General features: G+C 35.7%; 2 protein-coding genes across 13 annotated transcripts; both read right to left on the bottom strand.

Annotated features, from left to right (window-relative positions):
- Positions 1 to 1,076: 1,076 nt before the first annotated feature.
- Positions 1,077 to 5,150, bottom strand: LOC112003433 (glutamyl-tRNA(Gln) amidotransferase subunit C, chloroplastic/mitochondrial). 12 transcript variants are annotated; one of them, XR_002881972.2, is made up of 9 exons: positions 4,994 to 5,150; positions 3,651 to 3,960; positions 3,521 to 3,561; positions 3,340 to 3,395; positions 2,525 to 2,576; positions 2,353 to 2,438; positions 1,792 to 1,855; positions 1,432 to 1,692; positions 1,077 to 1,214 (listed from the first exon to the last, which is right to left on the bottom strand). XR_002881972.2 is itself a non-coding variant. In XM_024035622.2 (7 exons), exons 2-6 carry the CDS (start codon positions 3,897 to 3,899, stop codon positions 2,363 to 2,365), a joined length of 474 nt encoding a protein of 157 aa, XP_023891390.1. In that variant the 5' UTR covers positions 3,900 to 3,960; positions 4,994 to 5,150; the 3' UTR covers positions 1,365 to 1,692; positions 2,353 to 2,362. The 12 variants fall into 12 exon arrangements, 2 of the variants coding, with proteins under 2 accessions (XP_023891390.1, XP_023891391.1); XR_010628715.1 differs by having other exon boundaries at positions 1,432 to 1,504; XR_010628717.1 differs by having other exon boundaries at positions 1,432 to 1,504; positions 1,813 to 1,855.
- A 940-nt stretch (positions 5,151 to 6,090) lies between these two features.
- Positions 6,091 to 20,393, bottom strand: LOC112003428 (calcineurin-binding protein 1). Its single transcript, XM_024035614.2, is given in 20 exon segments — positions 6,091 to 6,387; positions 6,606 to 6,678; positions 7,036 to 7,610; positions 7,613 to 7,698; positions 9,829 to 10,058; positions 10,722 to 10,902; positions 11,440 to 11,831; positions 12,161 to 12,353; positions 12,455 to 12,612; positions 13,176 to 13,331; positions 13,456 to 13,666; positions 13,753 to 13,988; positions 14,205 to 14,873; positions 14,982 to 15,188; positions 16,476 to 18,355; positions 18,559 to 18,770; positions 19,146 to 19,186; positions 19,691 to 19,810; positions 20,063 to 20,137; positions 20,243 to 20,393. Coding segments are annotated over 20 exon segments (5,937 nt in total). The 5' UTR covers positions 20,246 to 20,393; the 3' UTR covers positions 6,091 to 6,148.
- Positions 20,394 to 21,444: the final 1,051 nt, after the last annotated feature.

The raw sequence follows: 21,444 nt of genomic DNA, 5'->3' as shown, positions 1-21,444 counted from the left end.
ACTAATTGGGTCCCTCATGGTTTAACTTGGTCTCTCAATTATTAATTGTGTGAATTTGCTCTTAACTTTTAAAATTAAGTCAATTTCATCTTTCTTCTCAAAATAAAAATCAACTTCATCCTTGCACGCCTCTACTTTTAAATTTTATTGAAATTAGTGGTTAAAATTGAATTAATTTTGAAGTTCACATTTTCTATGATAACCTTTCAGCTTGTACAATATTTTTATCATATTAACTAAAAATTTTATTAAAATTTAAAAGAGATTTAAGGGTGAAATTGACCTTTTCTTGACTTTTTTTTTTGAGAATCAACCTTTTCTTGACTTGATTTTAAAAATGGAGGGATTAAATTGACAGAACTTATGGTTGAGGGAAGAAATTGGACATACACTGTAGTTGGGGCCAAATTAGTAATTTACACTATAATTAATGTCTATTATCATTATTTATATTGTCTAAGCAGGCCACTAAAGTGCTTATTTATCCAGGTTGAAAGCGATGCTTTTTTTTTTTATTTGCATATCACGTGCTGAACTGCAGATCCGTTGGCCAGAATGGGCGTGTATAGCCCTGAATTTGTTAATTTGGAACCTCTAGATACCCTGGTTCCTTTGCTTTCTTTTGACATTTCAAGACGATATTGTACCGCTACTATCCTCTACCGCAATCCTTTTTACCAAATAAAAGAAATGAAGATAAACAAAAGAAATTATTCATGTAATTATTTCTTTTACTTGAAGATCGAGGAAATTGGGCATCGTTAATACTACAGTAGGATTCTTTGTTGTCCACCTTTGAATATTTCAAAATAGTTTCATGATTCATCACATAAATTCCAGCAGATTAAAAGAAAACTTAATAATGACGATAAATTAGGAAAATAATGTATTATCTTATAAGTATTAATTAATGTAAGAAAATAATATATTTTAAATAACTAAAATTTAATTCAAATTTATAATACAGCAAAATTGTAATTGCCTTGAAATTTTTTTTTTACTGTTATTTCTTTCCTTTCATTCATTCTTATAGGTAGAGCTTTTTTTTTTGGGGGGGGAGGAGCAGCAGCGAAACATGACCATATGCAAAAACCCAATTAAAATGAAATTTCGGTTATTGAAGACCTAATATATAATTTTTCTATAGCACTTTCTTGACCTACAAGATGCATTCTATTGGGTTTCCTCCTTTCTCATAGTACACCAAATGATACCTGCAAAGTGGAAATGTCTTAGACTAGTATTTTCATCATTAGAGATGCAGATTTTTTTTGGCCCAATACAGAAGTAGCCTAGTTGCCTGTGACATAACTCTTTCAAGAAGCTTATTAAAAAAAAAAAAAAAAAAAAAACTCTCTCAAGAATTGAACAAATAAATTGATATTTTTGGTGACTCAAAAAGCCTTAAAAAAACATCTGGATGGTGATCACCTGTTTGCATTTGATTGACTATTAATAGCAGCATACAGAACTTGTTTGCCAACAAATCCAACACACTTTGAACCTGAGATAGCAGCAGCCTTCAATGTGTCAACCACCCAAGGAATCCAGAGTCATCAGAATTTGAAACGGTACAGAACAAAGGGATCCCTGTACTAGTTTTGGTACCAATATGGTACATACCAGCCGTTTGGCTGACACAAAACAAAATTCAAAACTTTGTTCCATGCCAGGGGAAGGACAAATGCATGCCTTAAAATGGAATCAATAAAAATTTGATTAAATTCATCATAGATTGTTAGACTAAGAAAGGTTTAAAGAAAAGAATAAATATAATATGTTTATCTTAACCTGGTGAGTCTTATGTCTTACATGTTCTCAAGCAAACATTAGCTTGAGTTCCCATGATAACCACCTACAGAAAACAGAACACGACTCAACTCCAACTCTGCATTTTTTTTTTTTGAAGATAACTTACACACACCTAGTTGTTCTGACCTCCCACATCACCCTCCACCTTGCTCTTAGGAGAGGAGATGACATTTGAGCTAAAGCTCATTGGCAACTTTGGGCAATTTAAATTCATAGGATTCTAAGAATCACATAAAATGCCCAACAGTATGAATTAAACCATTTGAAATTACAATAGAATAAAAAAGTATATAAGCCTTTTTGATTTTGTTGATAGAGGGGGGATAGAGAAAGTGGACCAAACAGAAACACATTTCCCTACATCTTAAAGCATAAGTTCATACGTGAAGTCAAAAACCAAAATGGCACAGATTACAAACAAAGATTGAATGAGGTCACCTTTAAAATTAGAGAACATCTAATACAGAAATGGAATGAGTTCTTAATGTGCTTTCCTAAGCCACATAACTCATGAATCTCTACATTGACGAAACAAGTTACCTGAATAATGTTACTCCTTGTTCAAGACTTTGGGAACTTTAATATATGGTTCTTCATAGCTAGGAACAGCAGCAATCATGGACTCCCTGTTGAGGAAAAATTTATATATTAATTGCGTTGGAAATTCGCCCACCCACCTCTCCACTACAGGAAAGAGAACAAACCATCTCACCTATTCTCAAATGTTTCAGGGATATCATCACGCAAATTGCTGTCTTCAGTATCTGAAGATGGTGAAAATAAATCAAATCACATTGTATGATAAACACTTGCCAGTATATCTCACCCTACTTCCCCACCCCCAAGAATTTTGTATAAAACTTTGACAGCAAGATATGTCATCAAGGAATCACCATAAGTGATTCTTTGAAACGGCATGTACAACTTCACTGAGAAGATGCATGAGCAGGATCCACCATAAAAGAGAGTAGGATTGGGACTTTTTTGTTATTAAACAGTAAAGAGGAAAGTTCTCAACTTATCAAAAAGAGAAAGCAGGAGGGATATTCTAGGATACTGCAGTTGCCATCACTGCAGGCCAGACATCCTGATGTTCTTCACATCTTACCTCTACCAGATCCCACAAAAGTGAAAGCTTTTTAATGCAAACCACATGAATGAGTTAACATAACTGCTTGAGCTTTTGTACTTTCTAGAATAGGTACACTATGGTAGGTCATTGTTTACTCAAATATGCAATTTAGATTCTTTTGTTGGACTACTTATCAACAGCAGTTTTCTATTGCTTGAAAAGCACATTGAATAAGAAATGGCAGAAAATTCGGGTATTTGTGATACAGATTCAATGACAAGCTGCTAGCATCTATCCTACCATCAAAATCCTTGAAGAAAGAACTGTTCTCATAACACTCCAGCAATTAATAAGCCAGCTAAAAGGGGAAGGCATGCTCTTAGAAAACAATCGAAATATGCATATGGTTCAATCCCATTATCAAGATATGAGTTATAACAAGGGTTTTCATGCACCTGCTCTGATGGAAGGCTCAATACTATGAAGATCAACATCATGAAGTTGTCCAAACCTGCCAAGTCGAACTACTAATCATCAGAAAAATGAGGTAAACCAAAAGAACAATAAAACCAAAAATAGAGAATGAGAATGAGAAAGCAAACCAAGCATAAGAATGAGAGAGCAAACCAAGCATACCAATCTATGACCTGTCGTATTTTTGGAGCAAATTCTTCAACCTGCAATAAAATGAACAAGGGGAAAAAATAATAAATATTTACATATATTATAAAAAATAGTCTTATAGTCATCAATCAATAGTGTATACCTCATTTGGGGTGAGAGAGATTCGAGCAGTTTCAGCCAAACGGGACACATCGGGAGGTTCAAGAGAGGACTGGGTTGTAGTTGTTGAGCATCTTCGGACCTTATTGTTCTTGTCGTGATTAATAACTACTTTCGAGAAGCTGAAGCTGGAGTTGCTGCTTCTGCTGCTTTTGCAGTTGAAGTTGAAGATTTGGTTCTTTGGTGCTATACTCGACACTCCTTTTAGCATAAGCAATGCTTTGCTTCCCATCTTTTTGGAAAATTTGGTGCAATTGTAATGACCAGTGGTAACTGAAAGAGAGATTTGCTGCCTACAGACAATGCACAGTTGCTTGCAAATTATACTTCTTACCAAGAGGTTAAAGAGCACTCGGACTTTCTGTTGTGCAAGGAAGAATTTATATATATATATATATATATTCAATAGTTAAAATGGGAGAGGGGGATTTGAACACTGAATGTCTTTGCTAAAAAAACCAAGAGATGCCAGTTGAGCCACAAGACTCGTGGCGCAAACAAGAATTCTTTATTAATATCATTCAACATATAAATCAAAAACTTGAGCAACCAAAAGGCATAACCAATCTCCACATCACTAAACTAAGCTTCATCCAAACTATCCGAATTAGCCAAAACCATATATAAAGATATAATCAATCACAACAAACTTATATTTGGAGGGTATTTGGTAAGGTATTTTAAATAACTGTTTTCAGTATTTAAACAACATTATACGTATTTTCACGCACTTTTTCATTCACGTATATTTTCAAAAAATACAAATAACGTTACTAACATTACCAAACACCTCCTTGGTTTTCAATACACAAGAGTTTATGATATTAGCTAATACAAACAAGCATAATAAAACCCAAAATTTTTCCACTTATGATTACTCAAAAATAATGAATCCCCCGGCTTATAATTTTCAATTCGACAAGACAAGACTAGGATTATGAATTTTTTTTTTTGCCATCAGATGGGATTAAAGAAATAAAATTATTCTCATTAGTCCCCGGTGATACATAAATGGGAACTCAAAGCCCTTGCGCAATTTCCCAAACATCATATGGCAGTTGTAAATTTAGTTTACTTAAACCTAAAATGCAATCATCTATAAGATAATGTAAAAACATCAAAAAAAGTCTATACTAATTACTAAAGCACATAACAAGCAAAACGGAGAATGTAGTGTAGTTTAGTGGCGACGGTGAAAATGTTTTCAGCGGAGATCCACAAACAAAGGTTTTTCCGATTAGAGAAAACAAGCATGAGGGGAAATGAAAAAATAAAAAGGGAAAACAAAATCCCTGGGAATAGAAGAATTCAGAGAGGGAAACGTACCCAGATTTCCAGGTCGAGTGGCTGTGTGCGTATGAGAGAGAGAGAGTAAAAGGTATGGTCTGTAGGGGAAAGGATTGGGGCAAAAAATAGGTAGGTCAGAGATGTTTGGATTGGGCCAAAAACAAACAACTGTCCATCTGTTTGTTTGAGAGAAAATAAATGAAATGGAACGGTATTTGTGTGTTTAAGTAAATGTCCGCTTATTTGGTTGATAATTAAAAATTTATTGTTGAAAATATTGTAGTAAAATAATTTTTAAACAATAAATAGTATCATAAGACTCAAGATTTACTATTTATTGTTGTGTTTTTCAGTACTTGGCTAGTCTGTGAACAATGTTGTGAGACCCAATAAAAAAAACGTAAAATGTAAAATTATTGCTTGGCAAATGTATGCTAAGAGTATGTTTGGATACTCCTTGTTTTACTGAAACTGAAAAATTATTGCCGTTACTTTGTCATTAACAATGAAAATGTAAAATCATTGCTTGGCAATTCACTGCTTGTTTTGTCCTTAATTTGAATTTAAATTTTATTATTTATTTTCTAAAAAACATTAATTTAAAAAAAAGTAAAGAAATTAAATAATAATAATAAAAAAAAAAAAAAAAAAAAAAACCCTACGGGTTAGTGTGGGATTTTGGGGTGGGTTTCTTTTTTTTTTTTTTTTTTTAATTTTACGGGGAGGGGTGTTACAGACGTACAGTGTAAGGGGTTGATGTTACCTTGTATACCTCCAATTGTGTCAAAATTAATATCTCTACCATCAATTAACCTTTGTCTATATTTTTCGCCCAAAAAAAAAAAAAAAAGCTTTTGTCTATTTCAAAGCAAATGAACTTCTGCTACTATGTGACATTTTTTATTCATTTTTTTATCAAATCCAAAGATCCAAAAACTATATGGGTCATTTATGCTCGAGTGATGTACCTTCAATGAATTGTTGTGAAACTTCCAATAGGATAAAGATGATATATAGTTTAGCAAGAAATCAAATGAAATCAAGACAATCTCCTTCCTGAATTTATTGATCCATGGAGACCGAGCGAAAAAATGCATGTAGATATNTTGTTGTCTATGATAACAAATTAGGTGTAATGCACAAGGATGGTTTCTACAACAACCAGTTAAACGCAGTTCAGTCAGTGAGATGAAGTTAACTTTTGTCAGAATCTCCTTCATGACCTGCCAAATTGCTGCGTTCTGCAACAGTATTTTTACACTGATGCAGTTGCGGTGTAACAAATAACCCCTTTTGACTCTCACCTAGAGATGGTAGTTGATTCACACAATGTCTGCTATCACCCTCAGACAACAGAGTAGATGCCGTTGTCATCAGTGGAGAAGCCTCCACATCACTGCTTCCAACATGGCTTGCTCCATCTTTCCCAGCACCTGCAACAAGCAATGATTTTTCACCAATTGTAATGTGTAAAAACCGGCAAAGAAAGCTTGGAGAAAGAACGAACAAGAACATCTCCAAGAAAAGAAAAGGTAGAAATATGAGTCTAGCAGCATTGCTGGTTTTCTTGGGATAAGCAACAGCCCTGGGTCACACCTCCAGCAGCAGAAAAAAAAAATCTAAAAAAGCAGAAATGGAGAAGAATAACAACCTGCAAGAGTAGTGGTGGTACTAGATACATTTACAGTTGCGGGTGAGGTTCCAGTTCCTTTTTTCATCTTTGACTGCAAAACATAACCACAGTCGCAAAATGTATTAGTCAACTTGAATGCCTCAATTACCCCAGATTGCTCGATTTTCCCTTTCGTTTTTCTATGGATGTGATAAGAATATGCATCCTTGCATGTTTTCACATGTAATGTATATTCTTATACCTTAGGTAGAAAAGCATGTTTTATATTATCAATTACCCCATGCTTCAATGCTAAGAGAATTCATGCTCCTCTCAGCTTTTAGCTTTACGAGGAAAACAAACATCTACTCTCAACTCATGCTCCTCTCAACCATGTCTACTATAAAACTGCTATTTACTTATTCCGTATGCCAACCAAAACCAGTTTAGAATGTTTTAGTATCCATACCTTTGCATTTTCTTCACAATACTTTACAACAGCTGTTATGTTAGCACAACGGCCATGCAATAATGTATAGGCCCACAAAAGAAGCTTCCTTGGAATGCTCAGATCAAGTATTTCAACCCCATCCATGCTTGGCTGAAATTGTGTTCCTGTTGCTAACCGAGATGGAACCAGATTAAGAATGACACCAGATTGAAGCACCACACAGGAGCTCTCCCGATAATAATTGTAAGAAGATTTAAGCAAAGCATTTGCAGTCTCCAAATTTTCTTCTGAAGCTTTCTTGATAATTATATTCTTGATTTTAGACAAAATTGGGTACCATTTTGTTTCAAGATTTTTTAATTGAATTGAGTTTTCAAATGCTGAGTTCCACAATTCATTTATTTGCAGATCAACACAAAGCAGATGGCTATTTTCCAACCATCCATCTGATGGAACAAGGACTGGACTCTCGCTTGAAAATTCATAAGGTAATGGAGTGATTGATGCCAAGCTTATTATGAGGGATCGACACCAAGCCACAGAAGCATGCCGACAAACTTTTGCACAGTTACTGTTTGACAACTTTGGATTCTAAAACGCTTTCGAATCTTCTCATTTATTGCTTCAAGAGTTTCCAGCTTTCCATTCCTCTCTAAAGATATGATATGTTCATGAAGATATCTGCAGTGATGGGAGCACTTGCATTACGCTTGTGAAAATCACCACTATCAATTTAATATGTCAAAACACATGATATTATTAAAAGAACGCATTGCATTCACCAATAACAACCCCATCTCTCTTTAAAAAAAAGGTAACAACGAACAAGTTGTGCAGATATATACAGAAAAGCTTGCAAATTTTGACAATTTTAGCAAATCCTCACAAAGAAAATTAGAAAAGGGGACCCGTTATCCCAGCTGATTTTTTAAGAGCACGAGGGTCTGAGACAAGGGGACCCGTTATCCCCTAGCTGATTTTGGTTATAATGGAGGTTTTAAGTAGGATGTTGAAAAGAGTTGAAGGTGCTGGCTTGATCAAGGGTTTTAAGGCTGATGGTAGACAGGGGAAAGGGGAATGTATCTCGCATCTTTTGTTTGCGGACGATACTATTCTGTTTTGTGATGCTGAAGTGGAGCAGATCCTTCATGTTCGAATGCTTCTCCTCTGTTTTCAGGCTATGACAGGTTTGAAGGTTAATGTCTTGAAGAGCGAGATGGTTCTAGTAGAGGAGGTAAACAATTTGCATGCATTGGTAGAGATTCTGAGTTGTAGGATTGGGCTTTGCCTATGACATATCTTGGTATGCCGTTGGGGGCTTCCCACAAGTTCCCCTCTATTTGGAATCCTATCTTGGAGAAAATTAAGCGGAAGTTGGTTGGGTGGAAGAAGCTAAAGGTGGAAGACTGACGTTGCTTAAGAGTACGTTAGCTAGCCTTCCTACTTATTATTTATCTCTTTTTACCATCCCTTTGCATGTGGCTAATAAGATTGAGAAGATGCAAAGAGACTTCTTGTGGGGGATTCGAAGGCTCATTTGTGGGGTGGGATAAGGTGTGTGCTCCTAAGGCGAATGGTGGATTGGGAGTAAGGAAAATTACTACTTTCAACAAAGCCTTATTAGGAAAATGGTTATGGCGGTTTGGGTGGAGGAGACTCGTCTTTGGAGGAGGGTTGTAGCTTTGAAGTTTGGGAAGAGTGGGGGGGTTGGTCTTCCAAGTTGGGTAGGGTGTCCACGGGTGTGGTTTATGGAGAAGCATCCGAAAAGGCTGGGAGGTGTTTTGTAAATGCATTCACTTTGAGGTAGGGATGGAGAGAGAGTGAAATTCTGGACGGATCGGTGGTGTGGAGAGTTACCACTCCATCTATCCTTCCCGGTAGTGTATGGGATTGCTTATAATAGAGATGCATCTGTGGCCTCGTCTCTCAAAAGGTTGGGACTGAGGTTCGGAGAAGCTGGAATGTTCGTTTACTTAGGGAACCAAATGATTGGGAGTCGGGAGAGGTGGAGGATTTCCTTTGTACCTTAGGCTCAAATTTACCTCATTCTGAGCACGGAGACTGTATGAGGTGGAAGTTGTCAAAGAAGGGGAATTTTGACATTCGCTCTTTCTATAATAAGCTTCGTTGTCCCTCATCTATTATCTTTCCTTGGAAAGGTGTTTGGAAGGTTAAGGCTCCTCCGCGCGTCTCTTTCTTTGTTTGGAATGCAGCTTGAGAGAAGATTCTTACTGGGGATAATCTGCGGGGTAGAGGCTTTGATTTTGTTGACTGGTGCATTATGTGTCGTTGTAGTGGGAGACGGTAAATCATTTGCTAGTCCATTGCGACAAAGCTTATCAGCTGTGGAGCTTGGTTTTCAGATCTTTTGGGATCAATTGGGTTTTGCCAAGTTCGGTTGCAGATACGCTTTTTGGTTGGTAGAATTGGTTGGGAAAGCACTCTTCTAGTATTTGGAATTTAGTTCCTCTGTGCCTAATGTGGTGTATTTGGAGGGAGCGAAACTGGTGCACTTTTGAGGACTTGGACAAATCCGATGACCAGCTGCTCGCTTTTTTTAGTGGCTCCCTTTTTGATTGGTCTAGGGCCTAGGGACTCACCTCTAGTGATTCTCTCCATATGTTCCTTAATTCCCTTCTTTGTTCTTAGTTTTATGTTGTTTGTTGTTTGTCTTGTTGCTTTTTCATGTTTGTTTCCTTATCTGTAATCTTTGTTCTGCCTTATGTTGTTTGCATGAGGTAGCTTCTTGAATATACATCTCTCTTACTTATCAAAAAAAAAAAATCAGAAAACTTGTTCAATGCAAATTACCCATATAAGCTGCTCTCTGATGTTTCTGGGCTCTTAATCTCGGGCAAACCACAGATTTCAGGCCATAAGTTCCCCTGTTCCATGAACAAAGCAAACAATTTCTCCAGGACATGCTCTGAACTGCTTGCAGAACTAGAACCAACAGTCTCAGTATTATGCATTGATGAAATTAGGGCTTTAATGTACCTCCCAAGTGCCACTGGTACAAGATCTTCAATGCACAGTGAAAACTGGGTTTACAATGAAAGTTAGATACTAGAACTAGAAAACAAAATCAAGTTACAAATAGTGTCAGGTCAGTTTGATGAGACATGCAACATTGAAATAAATGAGGTCTGGTCACCGTTAATAAATTGAAGCATAAGATGGTAACATATAGGCGTTTTATTTTATTTTTAACATAATGACAAAAAATTATCAAAATTGAATAAAAGAATCCCTCCTGCCCATGTGCACCTCCCCCCCCCCCCAACACACACACACACACACACACGAAAAATAAATAAGTACTTAATGAGAGCTACAGTCACAACAGTTGAGTTGGTAGGTGTTTTCTCATCTGGCCCACTATTGGCATCACTTTATCATCTACCATTAACAACTTGCCACCTCAGCAGTTGTGAAATATTTTATGAACAATTTTGTGTCCCGAGTTATTGTATAATTGGGAAAGCAGCCATTATCGACTTAAATATCTGACAGTCAATTGAAGAATTGACTCTCTTTGACTTCCATGAAAACAACTGCAGCATATTCAAATACATATTTTACCAATCATATATATTTTCCTCAGCTGATGCAGCCAGTAAGGCTCTTCTTGAAATGTTATGAACCAAGAAAATGCTCTAGGTATTTATAAAAAAAAAAGTAAATGCTCTAGGTCAAATTGTTACCCTCTTATCTGCCCGAAGAGATAAATAAGCTCGATCAAGGGTACATATGTCTCCAGTCTCCTCCAACAATTTCAAATAGAACAGCATGTACTTCCGAATGCAAGTAATAAATTTTCGAGAGCTCTCTGGTAAGTTGACCTCAAGGACCTTTTTGCTCCCAGCGAGACCTGGAGTTTTTCGCCTGATATACAAGAAAGACATATTTAGGTAATTGCTATTTACTCCATAAGGAATTCAAAGCTACTTGACAGTATAAAATCTAAACAAACTGGAAAATGTTGGGAAAAAAACTACGGCATGCCACAGAAATGGAATAATTCAACTTTGTTTTACAAAACATTTGCGCCTTTTGAACTTTTGTTTCAACCATCAAATTTAAAATGAGATACCATAAGTATTTCCATAGCTAGTCTTTCAAGTTTCAAATTCATTTAGTAATGAGACTTATTTATATGGAATAACAAATTTATAATTTTACCATATAGTTATTTCATACCACTGCAACTCAAATTTGAAAGCCATATAAAGTTATAAACAAGAACTGTAAGGGATGGCTACAAACACTCTCTACCTTTCAGCTTTATCTGGTATGATATATTTAATCATGAGCCATCAAAATAATTGTGAAATAATTTATTACGATTTTATTTCCTTGTTTTTAAATACCTACATATACAACCAAAGAATACAAACTAGAAATATAGGATTACGGTTTTACCTTCCTTTTTTAACCATGCTATCAATCTCCCACATATTTATTGTAAAGGATGAGCGAGATGATTTGAAGCAGAAAGAAAGTTCGTCCTTTGCCCTCTCTAAATCGCCTGTCTCACCCCTTCTATACAGCCCTTGAGCTAGCATATATCTGGCCTTATGAAAATGCTTAAGATCTCCTTCAACACATGTTTCAAGGGCAGAAATGCAGTCACTGTAAAGCATGCGCCATGCCTCCTCCAATTTAAGTGATTTTTCATACTTAATCTCATCAGCATTTGCTTGAGTGCCATCCTTGGTATGTACTGGTGAGTGCAAAATTTCAGAACTCATTTTACCAAAGATAATCATGAGCGCATCCCTAACTGACTGACTAAAAGAATATTCTGAAAGAACCTGGAATGGGCCAACAAATCAACATGAATACATTGATGTCTATAAATAGAAATTTATGCAAATCCAAAACTGGAAGATGGTTAATCATTGAAATAAAAATATTTGCAATGAATCACAAAGACAAGCTGGCATGCACAGACGTGTGTTGCTAAATAATTCAAAATATTCACTACAGCCTATTAATGAAGTTAGAATCACGAAACAAAGTATTATTGATTATAGAAAAGAAAAACAGAATAAGGATAGTGAAAAGCAAGAGGGGGATTTAAATATTAAGTTTAAGATTAAGATTAAAAGTTAAAAAATAGAAGAAGAAATAAAACAAAAACCTTTAAAGCCTCCGGATTCTGTTTTCCACACGTATAAAGTAACTTCAAGCGTGAAGCATGCATCCTGTAGACAGGGTCCACAGCTAATGGATTCAAAGCAATAGCCTTATCATAATACGACAATGATGTCTCATGTGAGTATCCAAGCTTTTCACAGAGTTTTCCCATATAGAATGCATGGGACCAATCTTGCCTAGGACAAAAGGAAGAAACAAAGGAACTTGGTCAAGTCTATACATCATAACTACAGAAAAAAAAAAAGAAAGAATACTCCTTGAGAAGAGAAAGATATACTTGTGCACAAAAGCTTTCTTAAAATGTTTCAATGAGTTCTCACAGAATATCATCCATGCTGCATCCTTTGAGGGTACAATATAACGCTGATCATAAAATGGCACCACATTCTGAAGGCCGTCATAGTATACCAATGCCAATAATTCATGTATCTCACACTGGAGCCACAAATATCCATCAGAATGATTAACCAAAATCCCTAAAAACACTTTAATCAAAGCAGACTGACTAGCATACATGCCTCAGACTCAAATATTATGTGTTCAAGCAACTAAAAAGACACATGGTAAATATTAAATGGCATATCATCCACCCAAATTAGAAGATTTCAGCATTAAAATCATCATCATCATCATCTCTTCTTCTTCTTCTTCTTCTTCTTTTTAAAAAATGAAGATAACACAATATCTGAAACAATCTAATAAGTTCTTTTATTTCATTATCTTAAGATATTTTTAATAAGTAAATGAATTTCATCAAAAAAATCACAAAAGGGAGTGCAACACTAGTACACAGGACCCGTTATACTAAGACTATGCCACGCAGAAACCTTTGGTGGGACTGCATCTTGTCACATCCCTTTTTTCATAACCAATCATCATAACTAAAGGATATATCTACAATTCCCAATATCCCCCCACCCCCCAACAACAACCAAAAAAAAAAAAAAAAAAGAAGAAGAAGATGCAGCATACAGGTAAATAATGAATGAAGGTGAAACCTGCTGAGCTGATGTCTTTGCCAATGCCAAACTCATTAAAAAACACCGCCTACTCCTCCTTCGGCTTGTTTCTACTCTCTGAGGTAAAGTAGCGTTCTTCCTCCATCCTACTACATTAATGTGCTTGCTGCCATCATTTAGCAACAAGTCTACCTCCTGTATGAATTTAGCCACAAAGAATATCCTAAAGAAATCAAACTATGGCCAGAAAGATTTCAAAACTAGACCAAATAGTTCTTTATATTTTTACAGCATTCACAATTGAAAATTGACATTTTACCTCATCATAAATATTTGCAAGCCGTTGCCAACTTTCAAATCGTAGAGGGTTGTATAATAAATCATATTTGAAGAGGTTTGCATTTTGCTGTACAAATTCCTCCCCTTCCCTTGTTAGTACAAAGCCAGGCCATTTATCAGTTGCACTGATTTCCTCAGACTGAGCCATGAGATAATACAAATTGGAATAGACCTCCAAATATGGCTCAGAGCTGCAATCAATTAATTAGTCATGCAGATAGCTCAACAAAAAATCAACTGAATTTTCATGGAAATAGAATAATATACGCATCCATACCTCCCAGCTGACGAGGCCTTGTGCTGTTGGAGGCTACCCTCATCAGGGAATATTATCTTCTTCATAGTCTCAAGAAATCCGTCAGAACCAGCCTCCTCTGAGAGTTTATCTTCACATAAATCTGGATCATTCAAGAATTTCTCTATTGCACTTCCAGACAAAACATCTTCTGGGGGATGTGGAAAGTGTTTCCGTATAGCTCTTAATACTCTTCGAAGTTTGACCAATCCAGTTCTCTAAAACATACATATACATATTTATTTTTTTGTAAGTTTTTTCCCCAACGCTAAAAATTCGCATGTAGTAAAAGCACAAATACAAGTCAGAGAATTAAAATCACTGAGAAGACATGGACATATCTTCTATGAAACAAAACTTATACAGAAGGGGGGCCCAAAGAAAGAGAGAGAGAGAGAGAGAGAGAGAGAGAGAGAGAGAGTATGGGTACTCACAGAAGAAGCTTTTGCATAGGGGAGAATATACTGGAAAACATCAGCACACTGTTCTTTGGTCTGGTAATCCCCACGGCTAGTATTTTTGTGGGTAACTGGATCATCTTCATAGGAAGAATCAGATCTAAGATTTAGACCATATAAGCAGAAAAAGCACTGATCTAATGCATTATCAATTTTTAACTCAAGTTCCTCCCTTTCATCTTCAGTAAATTCATTTCCACATTCAATCAATTGATTGCTTGCCTTTTCACCTTTGTTCAACTCTCCATCAGACCCATCACTGCCTCGGTTTCCACCTTCTACCCCAGCACTCTCCTTATCCAGGGATTTATGAGATGAAATGTCCTTGGAAGTTATCTTATCAGAAATATCCTTCTCCATGATACAATTTCCATCAATTTGAGTCAGACCCATCCCCACCTCCAGCGTATCTGTTCTTGATTCATTTAGAGAAGTTTTGGCAGGACTATTATTGCAGACCTGCTCATGACATTGAGTCTTTTCCCTATTTAAAGTATTAAAGTTGGATTTAAGCTTCATATCTAAGGCCAAGAGATGCTTTATTGCAAATTTAAGAAACGTTCCTTCCTCCCCATCATTTCCTACACCCGCACAGCAGAGCCCATACTCAGCAAGCAAGTCATGCATTGCAACAATTAACTCAACCTAAAATGAGAATTCAAAGAAGCAGGAAACATAAACAATCATAACTGTATCACAGATTTTAACAACTCATATAAGTTCCATTTTAGAGAAAGAGGAGATATGACTCACTTGAGTTTTAACAGGCCAATTAGGGTTGAGGTGTTGAAGTTTGCAGAATCCAATGGCTGCATCAACAAAGCAGCATCTTTCAGCGTCATCAGCAACTAACAGCCCAGAAGATTTCTTGCATAGCAATATGCTTGCAACATTGCACATGACTGACAACAGCAAAGATTGAATATCACCAATGCAGCTCATTGGGACAAGAATGCCATTCTGCAAGCATAATTATAAATTGTACTAATAAATGACTTTTCAAAATTACAGAAAGCATGTGAAAGGATAAAAAAATCCATTCACCATAAATCACTCCATTTTCCTGAAGATAATGAATTCACTAGTTTGCTTTGAAGTTGAATATTTGTCAAACATAAATCAAGAACCATCAAACCATTTGAATGCAAAAGATCCTACCAACCCCTAATGCAGCACACCCCCCCCCCCCCCCAAAAAAAAAAGAAAATTATAAAGAAGGCATGGCTACCATGTCATAAAAAGTGTTCAAAATAATCAAAGTTCACCATATGGAGACAGCCACCCCTTTTGATTTTAAAAATCAAAACAACTTGATATGTGAAGCATTGGTGAAGTTTCAGTTACCTCTGATATTTGCCTTGTCACAAGTGATTCGGTAAATTATATACACTGATGCCTCCATGAAAGAAAATATTCAAAGAAAAAAAAAAAAAAAAGGAAGCATACAACTCATAAACATAGACTTATTAAAAACATTCATTTTAATTTCTTTTCTCCTCCCTAATTTTTTCTCTTGGTTTTCAAAATGCAGTGATAGATCCAATGTTTTATAAACATCCAAATGATACAAGCTTTTTATGATCCAAATTCTTATTCTGTTAAATCTAAACCTTGAGACTTCTTTCAAAATTTTTTTTTTTAATTATTTTGTTGAGAATCCTAGACCTTGAGACTTATTTGCTCCAATCACTATCCTTCTACCGTAATAGGTATTTGTACTTAGGATAAAACTTAGATAGAGTTCCTTAGATGCAATACATTAGGCTCTCCAATTGAATTCAAACACATAGCTGCATTGAATTTAATTGGCTTTGGAAAAATTACATTCTTTGTGTTTTATTGGTCAATGTAACCATGTGTCTTAATTTAATTGGAGAAGTTAACATACTACACCTAAGGAACTGTACCTAAGTTTTGCCTTTTTACTTATCTAGATTTCGTTTTCTAACCATCAATTTATAAGGTCAAAGATTATTTTTTTGTAAATAAGTAACGTACGAAATTTAACTAAAAAAACCAAGTACACTGGAAGTGTACTATAGTGGCACAACGATCAATAAGATCAAGGAGAGAAAAACAAGAAATAAGGTCAAAGATTAATAATTTTATCAGTGCATTGTCTAGATTCTAAAATGACAAATCACAATATAAACAACTATGACCATAGAATAAAGTATTGCTAAAAGAACAATGTTCTTTTTTATATCAATAAACTTATTACTTATCAAAAAAACAATGTTGACTCACAGGATCTCCAGACTGATCAATGAAGCTCTTCACTTGTGAAACACAGTCAGAGATTGCCTTCACTTCCTCTGTAACCAAGCAATTCCAGTGCTTGCTTGAACTTTCTTTTAATTCTATATCAGAACCAGAAGGTGTTTTTGACCCCAACTTCTGATGAAAGGGTTTACATGAAGCAAGGTAATCATCCATTCCAGTTGCTACCATGAGTATTTGCAGCTTTCGTCTGTGGCAATTCAAATATAACTCAGCATCCACTGGCTTTATCTTCTCACAAGCTTTGATTAAAATGTCTAGCGCTGACATTTCAAGAGAAGTGATCCCTTCACTGTTTGTATCCGCAATGGCTGAAGGCAATGCATCAAGGTGAACATTTTTTGTAGAGAATAGAAGTGGAGCAAGTAAGTTAACACACTCCATATACATCTCTTTCTCAATCATCTCACCTAAAGTTTTTTCCATCATGAAATCAACCTTTAAAATATTAATTTCATGGAGAAGCCTATCAATATTTAACTCTTTAATAACCTTGCAGTGTGGGAGCTGGACTACACATGGAAAATCATTCATATTTTCCTTATTTTCCAAAAGTGTCAAGGAAATAGAGAATTCTTCATGCGCTTTTGCCTTGTTACCATCCAAAATAGACAATCGCCCACTTAACCAGAAAAATCGAACCCAGAAAGAATTGTCATTGGTTAAGAATGAACTATCTAAATTTGAATCCCTATTTTTGGAGCCATGCGTTGATATTCCAACAGTACATTGAAAATTCTGACTTGAAGAACAATTTTCATTCCCTGAGACACAACTCAAGTGAAAAGGATAGTCCAAAGCTTTTAATTCAATGATCTTACAAAGATGATAAGATGCCTCTGACATGAATTCAGACAGTTTGGAAGCATTGGAAAAGGATGAGCCAAGGTCGTAATAAAGCTCGGCAAGAAAAAGACTACATTCAGGGGTTCTATCCTTACCCCAATGTCTTGTCAACTTCTCTAACTCCATCAATTTGAAAAATGAATCCTGATAAACAAGGCCTCTTCTTGCCATTTCTTCTAAAAGTAAGTGGCCCATATGGTAAGCACCATAATTTTTTGAAGTTTCTGTCACAAATTTAGAAACATCACTAAATTCAGAATCCAATGGATTTGAACAGCTAGAATCATGAACAGAACTTTTCGTTCCTGGTCCACCAGTGATAAAAGGTTCTAGATATTGAATTACAACCTTTGGCAGATCCTTACCAGTACCAGAATCTAATTCTTCTTTGCCTGGTTTACGACTCCTAAGACGACTACTCCGCCTCTCATGTGGTTGTTCTTCTAGAGTATTTGCTTCTTTTTCTTTAACTACACTTGCTCTTTCAGTATCACAGTCACTAAGAGGCATATTTTCACACACTAAATTTAAGTCAATCCCTTTCCTTTCCACAGTCCCCATAACATTCTCAGAACTAGAAGGTAAGTGTATTTTTAATCTGACATCCCCAGATCTATAAACTTTTTCCGGCTCCATCTCAGAACCACATTCATGCAATGGACGTAAGATTTCCAATAGTGCATCAGCAAGAGTGGCCCAGGAAACCTCTGCCAAGTCCAGTTCTATGTTCTGTTTCAACTTTTTCAACGCAATGCTTTCATCTAAATTCTCATCGGTCAATTTTCTCTTGTCACAGAATTTGAGCCGCACATGTTTAGGTTCCAGTTTATCTATACCTCTTGGAGCAAATGGAACTGGCTCTGACTCTTCAATGGTGTTTTTGACATGCAAGGCACGAGAATGTGATGGCCAATGCCTCAAAATCAACTCTGCTACAGAAAGACATGCCACCTCATCACCAATCGCAATAAGAACTTCCAATAGCTTCTCCATGCAATTCCCTATACAAATTGTCCAGAACGAAGACATTCATAATATGTTGAATGTTTATGAAAGAAGAAAAGCTCAGGACAGAGACTACAAGGGAGATGGATGTAGAAATATGACAGCCTAACAAATAGAAATAATAAAAAGACCACAGTATAAAAGACTATATACAGGATAATATGCATAAAATATTTGATAGAACAATACAAATGCTTACAATTATTAGGGCTGCACAAAAGCCCTTGCTCAAAAGCCCAACGTGATATACTGAGTGAGCCCATTGAGCATGATAATGTTCCCAGCTGGTTCCAGATAACAGAATCTTTGGTATCAATCTCTACGGCTTGAAGATAACAGCGTAAAGCACTCTCATAATGTGCAGAACCTTGTTGAAGAAAAACCGTGGCAAGGTTCTTCAGTGCCAAAAACCTGCAGAAGACTAGGTAAGTAACTTTGTCGAAGATATCTGAGAATATACCTATATCAGAACGGAGCACGCACTTTTTTTTTTCTCCTGATAAGTAAGTTTAGGCCAGAACGCAACATAATTATTCAACAAAAAAAAATCCCAAAACTGATAATTTACTCCACAAGCATTAGAAAAATGGAATCTTCTAAAAGCATTGCACAAAGAAATTGATAATTTACAACGGTCAGTATGTAAATATTAATAATGATGGTAAATTCTAGACTGAAAAATTAAACATCTGAAAGGTCCAAAAGAGCCTCTAGGGCACAAGATAAACAAAAAAACACAACATTAATTGAACAAAATCTAACATAGAAAACAAGATATATGTAAACCTGAGCTGCAATAGATGACCATCGCTGGCGCTGCTATCCACCTTGAAAAACAATGGAAAACCATCACTACCTACTTAATTATACCCAATATGAACACATAATTAAAAAAGGGTAAAATATCATTTTCGTCCCTAAACTATCACAAAAGTTCGTTTTTCGTCCCTAAACTTTCAAAAGTTCGTTTTTCGTCCCTGAACTATCACAAAAGTTCGTTTTTCGTCCCTAAACTTTCAAAAGTTCTATTTTCATCCCTAAACTTTTCCAAATGTATTGATTTTCGTCCCTCTCACATCAGCACACTGTCAAAACCACGTCAGCACTCCGCCAGACGGAGGGACGAAAATCAATACGTTTGGAAAAGTTTAGGGACGAAAATAGAACTTTTGAAAGTTTAGGAACGAAAAACGAACTTTTGTGATAGTTCAGGGACGAAAAACGAACTTTTGAAAGTTTAGGAACGAAAAACGAACTTTTGTGATAGTTTAGGGACGAAAATGATATTTTACCCATTAAAAAATATAAAATTCGCGAAGAAAGTATAATACTTGCGCGCTTGCTATAAGAGGATCTCTTAAGACGCATTCTAAGAGCTCGCGTGCCTTTTCATATTCTTTAGCTTGTAATTTTTGAAGTCCTTCATGATAGGTTTGTGTTAGATGAAATTCCTGAATGAAAAAAAGAAACCAGATTATATCGTCTTAACAAGAATTATCATAAAACACATTGTGAATTTTCCACTTCAGCAAACCTAGACATTACTAATTGTATTTGTAGTACTTTCTTTTCTTTTTTTCTTTTTATTTATAATTCATATAATGCCCTAAAGTTGTTGTAAATAAAAGAATTCCAGAACCATAGATAAAGCAACATAATCATAAGAAAATAGAGCAAATTTTGAGAAAAAGAAAGGGGCATGCCTGGGCTTCTTTGGTAGGAGCTAATGGTTCCCACTGGCCTTTAGAGTCGGTATCATTGATAGCAGCAATTGCGAACTGAAAAAACCAAAACCAAAACCAAAACAAAATCAATTTTGGCCAAAGGTAGGAATAATAGAAATTAAAGAGAGAGAAAGAGAGAGAGAACTAAAATTAATGTACCATATTCGAATGTGGTTTATGAACTTCTTCTTTCTTCTTCTCCTTCTTCTTCTGCAGAGAAAAAAATTTTAAGCGAGTTTGATTTTTGGTTAATATTACTGAGTACTGATTAGGGCTTTTAAGTAAAATAAGAAAGTAAAAAAAGTTTGTGTTTTTTTTTTTTTTTAAAGCGAGGGAAATTGAGGTTGAGTTTGTCGTTGGGACTTTCGGAGTTAGGAGCTATCGATGTCAATGTAAGCCAGTTCTGTTTGCGATAAACGATGTCGTTTAACTTTAAGTTTTTCCTTCTGCGGTTCTGCCTGTTGTGTTGGGGCGATGACTTGAGTTGGGAGCAGAGTAAACAGTAAAACGAACTATACGGCGTCGTTCTCGCGGAAAGAGTAGTAACTTAAATAAATAAATAAAAAATCTTTTTTTTTTTTTTTGGGATAGGAAATGCAACTTTTCAATTGAGTCATCATTATTTTTTATTTAATTGTTACATAAAAATTTTATTAATTTTATAAATTTTTATCGCGTGAAAATGATATTTTTTTAATAGAGTAATATTATGACCCCAGCTTAATGGTAATAATAGGAACCATGACCAATAACATCCAAAACAACCTTCAAAAAGGATAAATGAGAAATATGCACCACAAACATAAAATACGGATGTTCAAGCATATCACCAGTGACCAGTCATTCAAAGAGAATCTTGTCTTCTAAAAAGAACTAGGTCGTCCATACCATGAGAAGGTATGGATAACCAATAAACACTTAGTAAAATTTTGAGTGTTTTCCACAATTTCAAATGGTTAGACCACTAACTCTCATCTCGGAACGTGGGGTGAATTTCTCGAAATTCGATCCACTCATCTCATTAAATCCACACATTACTCACGATATTAGTGGCACCTAACAAGTAGACCTATTCTGAACTCTCTATAAAAGGGACCAAACCTCATATAATCAAGGTACATTCTACTATTCATCCACTCTCTATACTCGTGTTTTACAAAAAAAAAAAACTTACTTAACCGTCAAAAGGTCATTAGCCAGTTCACCTCGGTTATCTTCAATAACCTCTTTCTTCCTCTTTAGGTCATCCGACCATCATTGAAATTCATAGCATTCAGCTTATTGATTTTCAAGTATCATCATAACTTTTGCCACAACTAGCTCATGTGGTAAGTCGTGAGTGGTGGAGCTGTGGACTCACA

Source organism: Quercus suber, unplaced genomic scaffold (genome assembly GCF_002906115.3).
Source record: "Quercus suber isolate HL8 unplaced genomic scaffold, Cork oak 2.0 scaffold_63, whole genome shotgun sequence".
Classification (NCBI taxonomy): Eukaryota; Viridiplantae; Streptophyta; class Magnoliopsida; order Fagales; family Fagaceae; genus Quercus; species Quercus suber.
Note: the sequence above shows the minus strand (reverse complement) of the source record. Positions and strands in the feature narration are given on the sequence as shown.

Bases quoted from the DNA above. Each gene is read 5' to 3' on its own strand.
- LOC112003433 (XM_024035622.2), bottom strand. From the start codon at position 3,899: ATGGGAAGCAAAGCATTGCTTATGCTAAAAGGAGTGTCGAGTATAGCA. The intron at 3,396-3,520 runs GTATGCTTGGTT...TCGACTTGGCAG, and splicing joins ATACGACAGGTCATAGATTG to GTTTGGACAACTTCATGATG. The intron at 2,577-3,339 runs GTGCATGAAAAC...CACCATCTTCAG, and splicing joins TGAGCCTTCCATCAGAGCAG to ATACTGAAGACAGCAATTTG.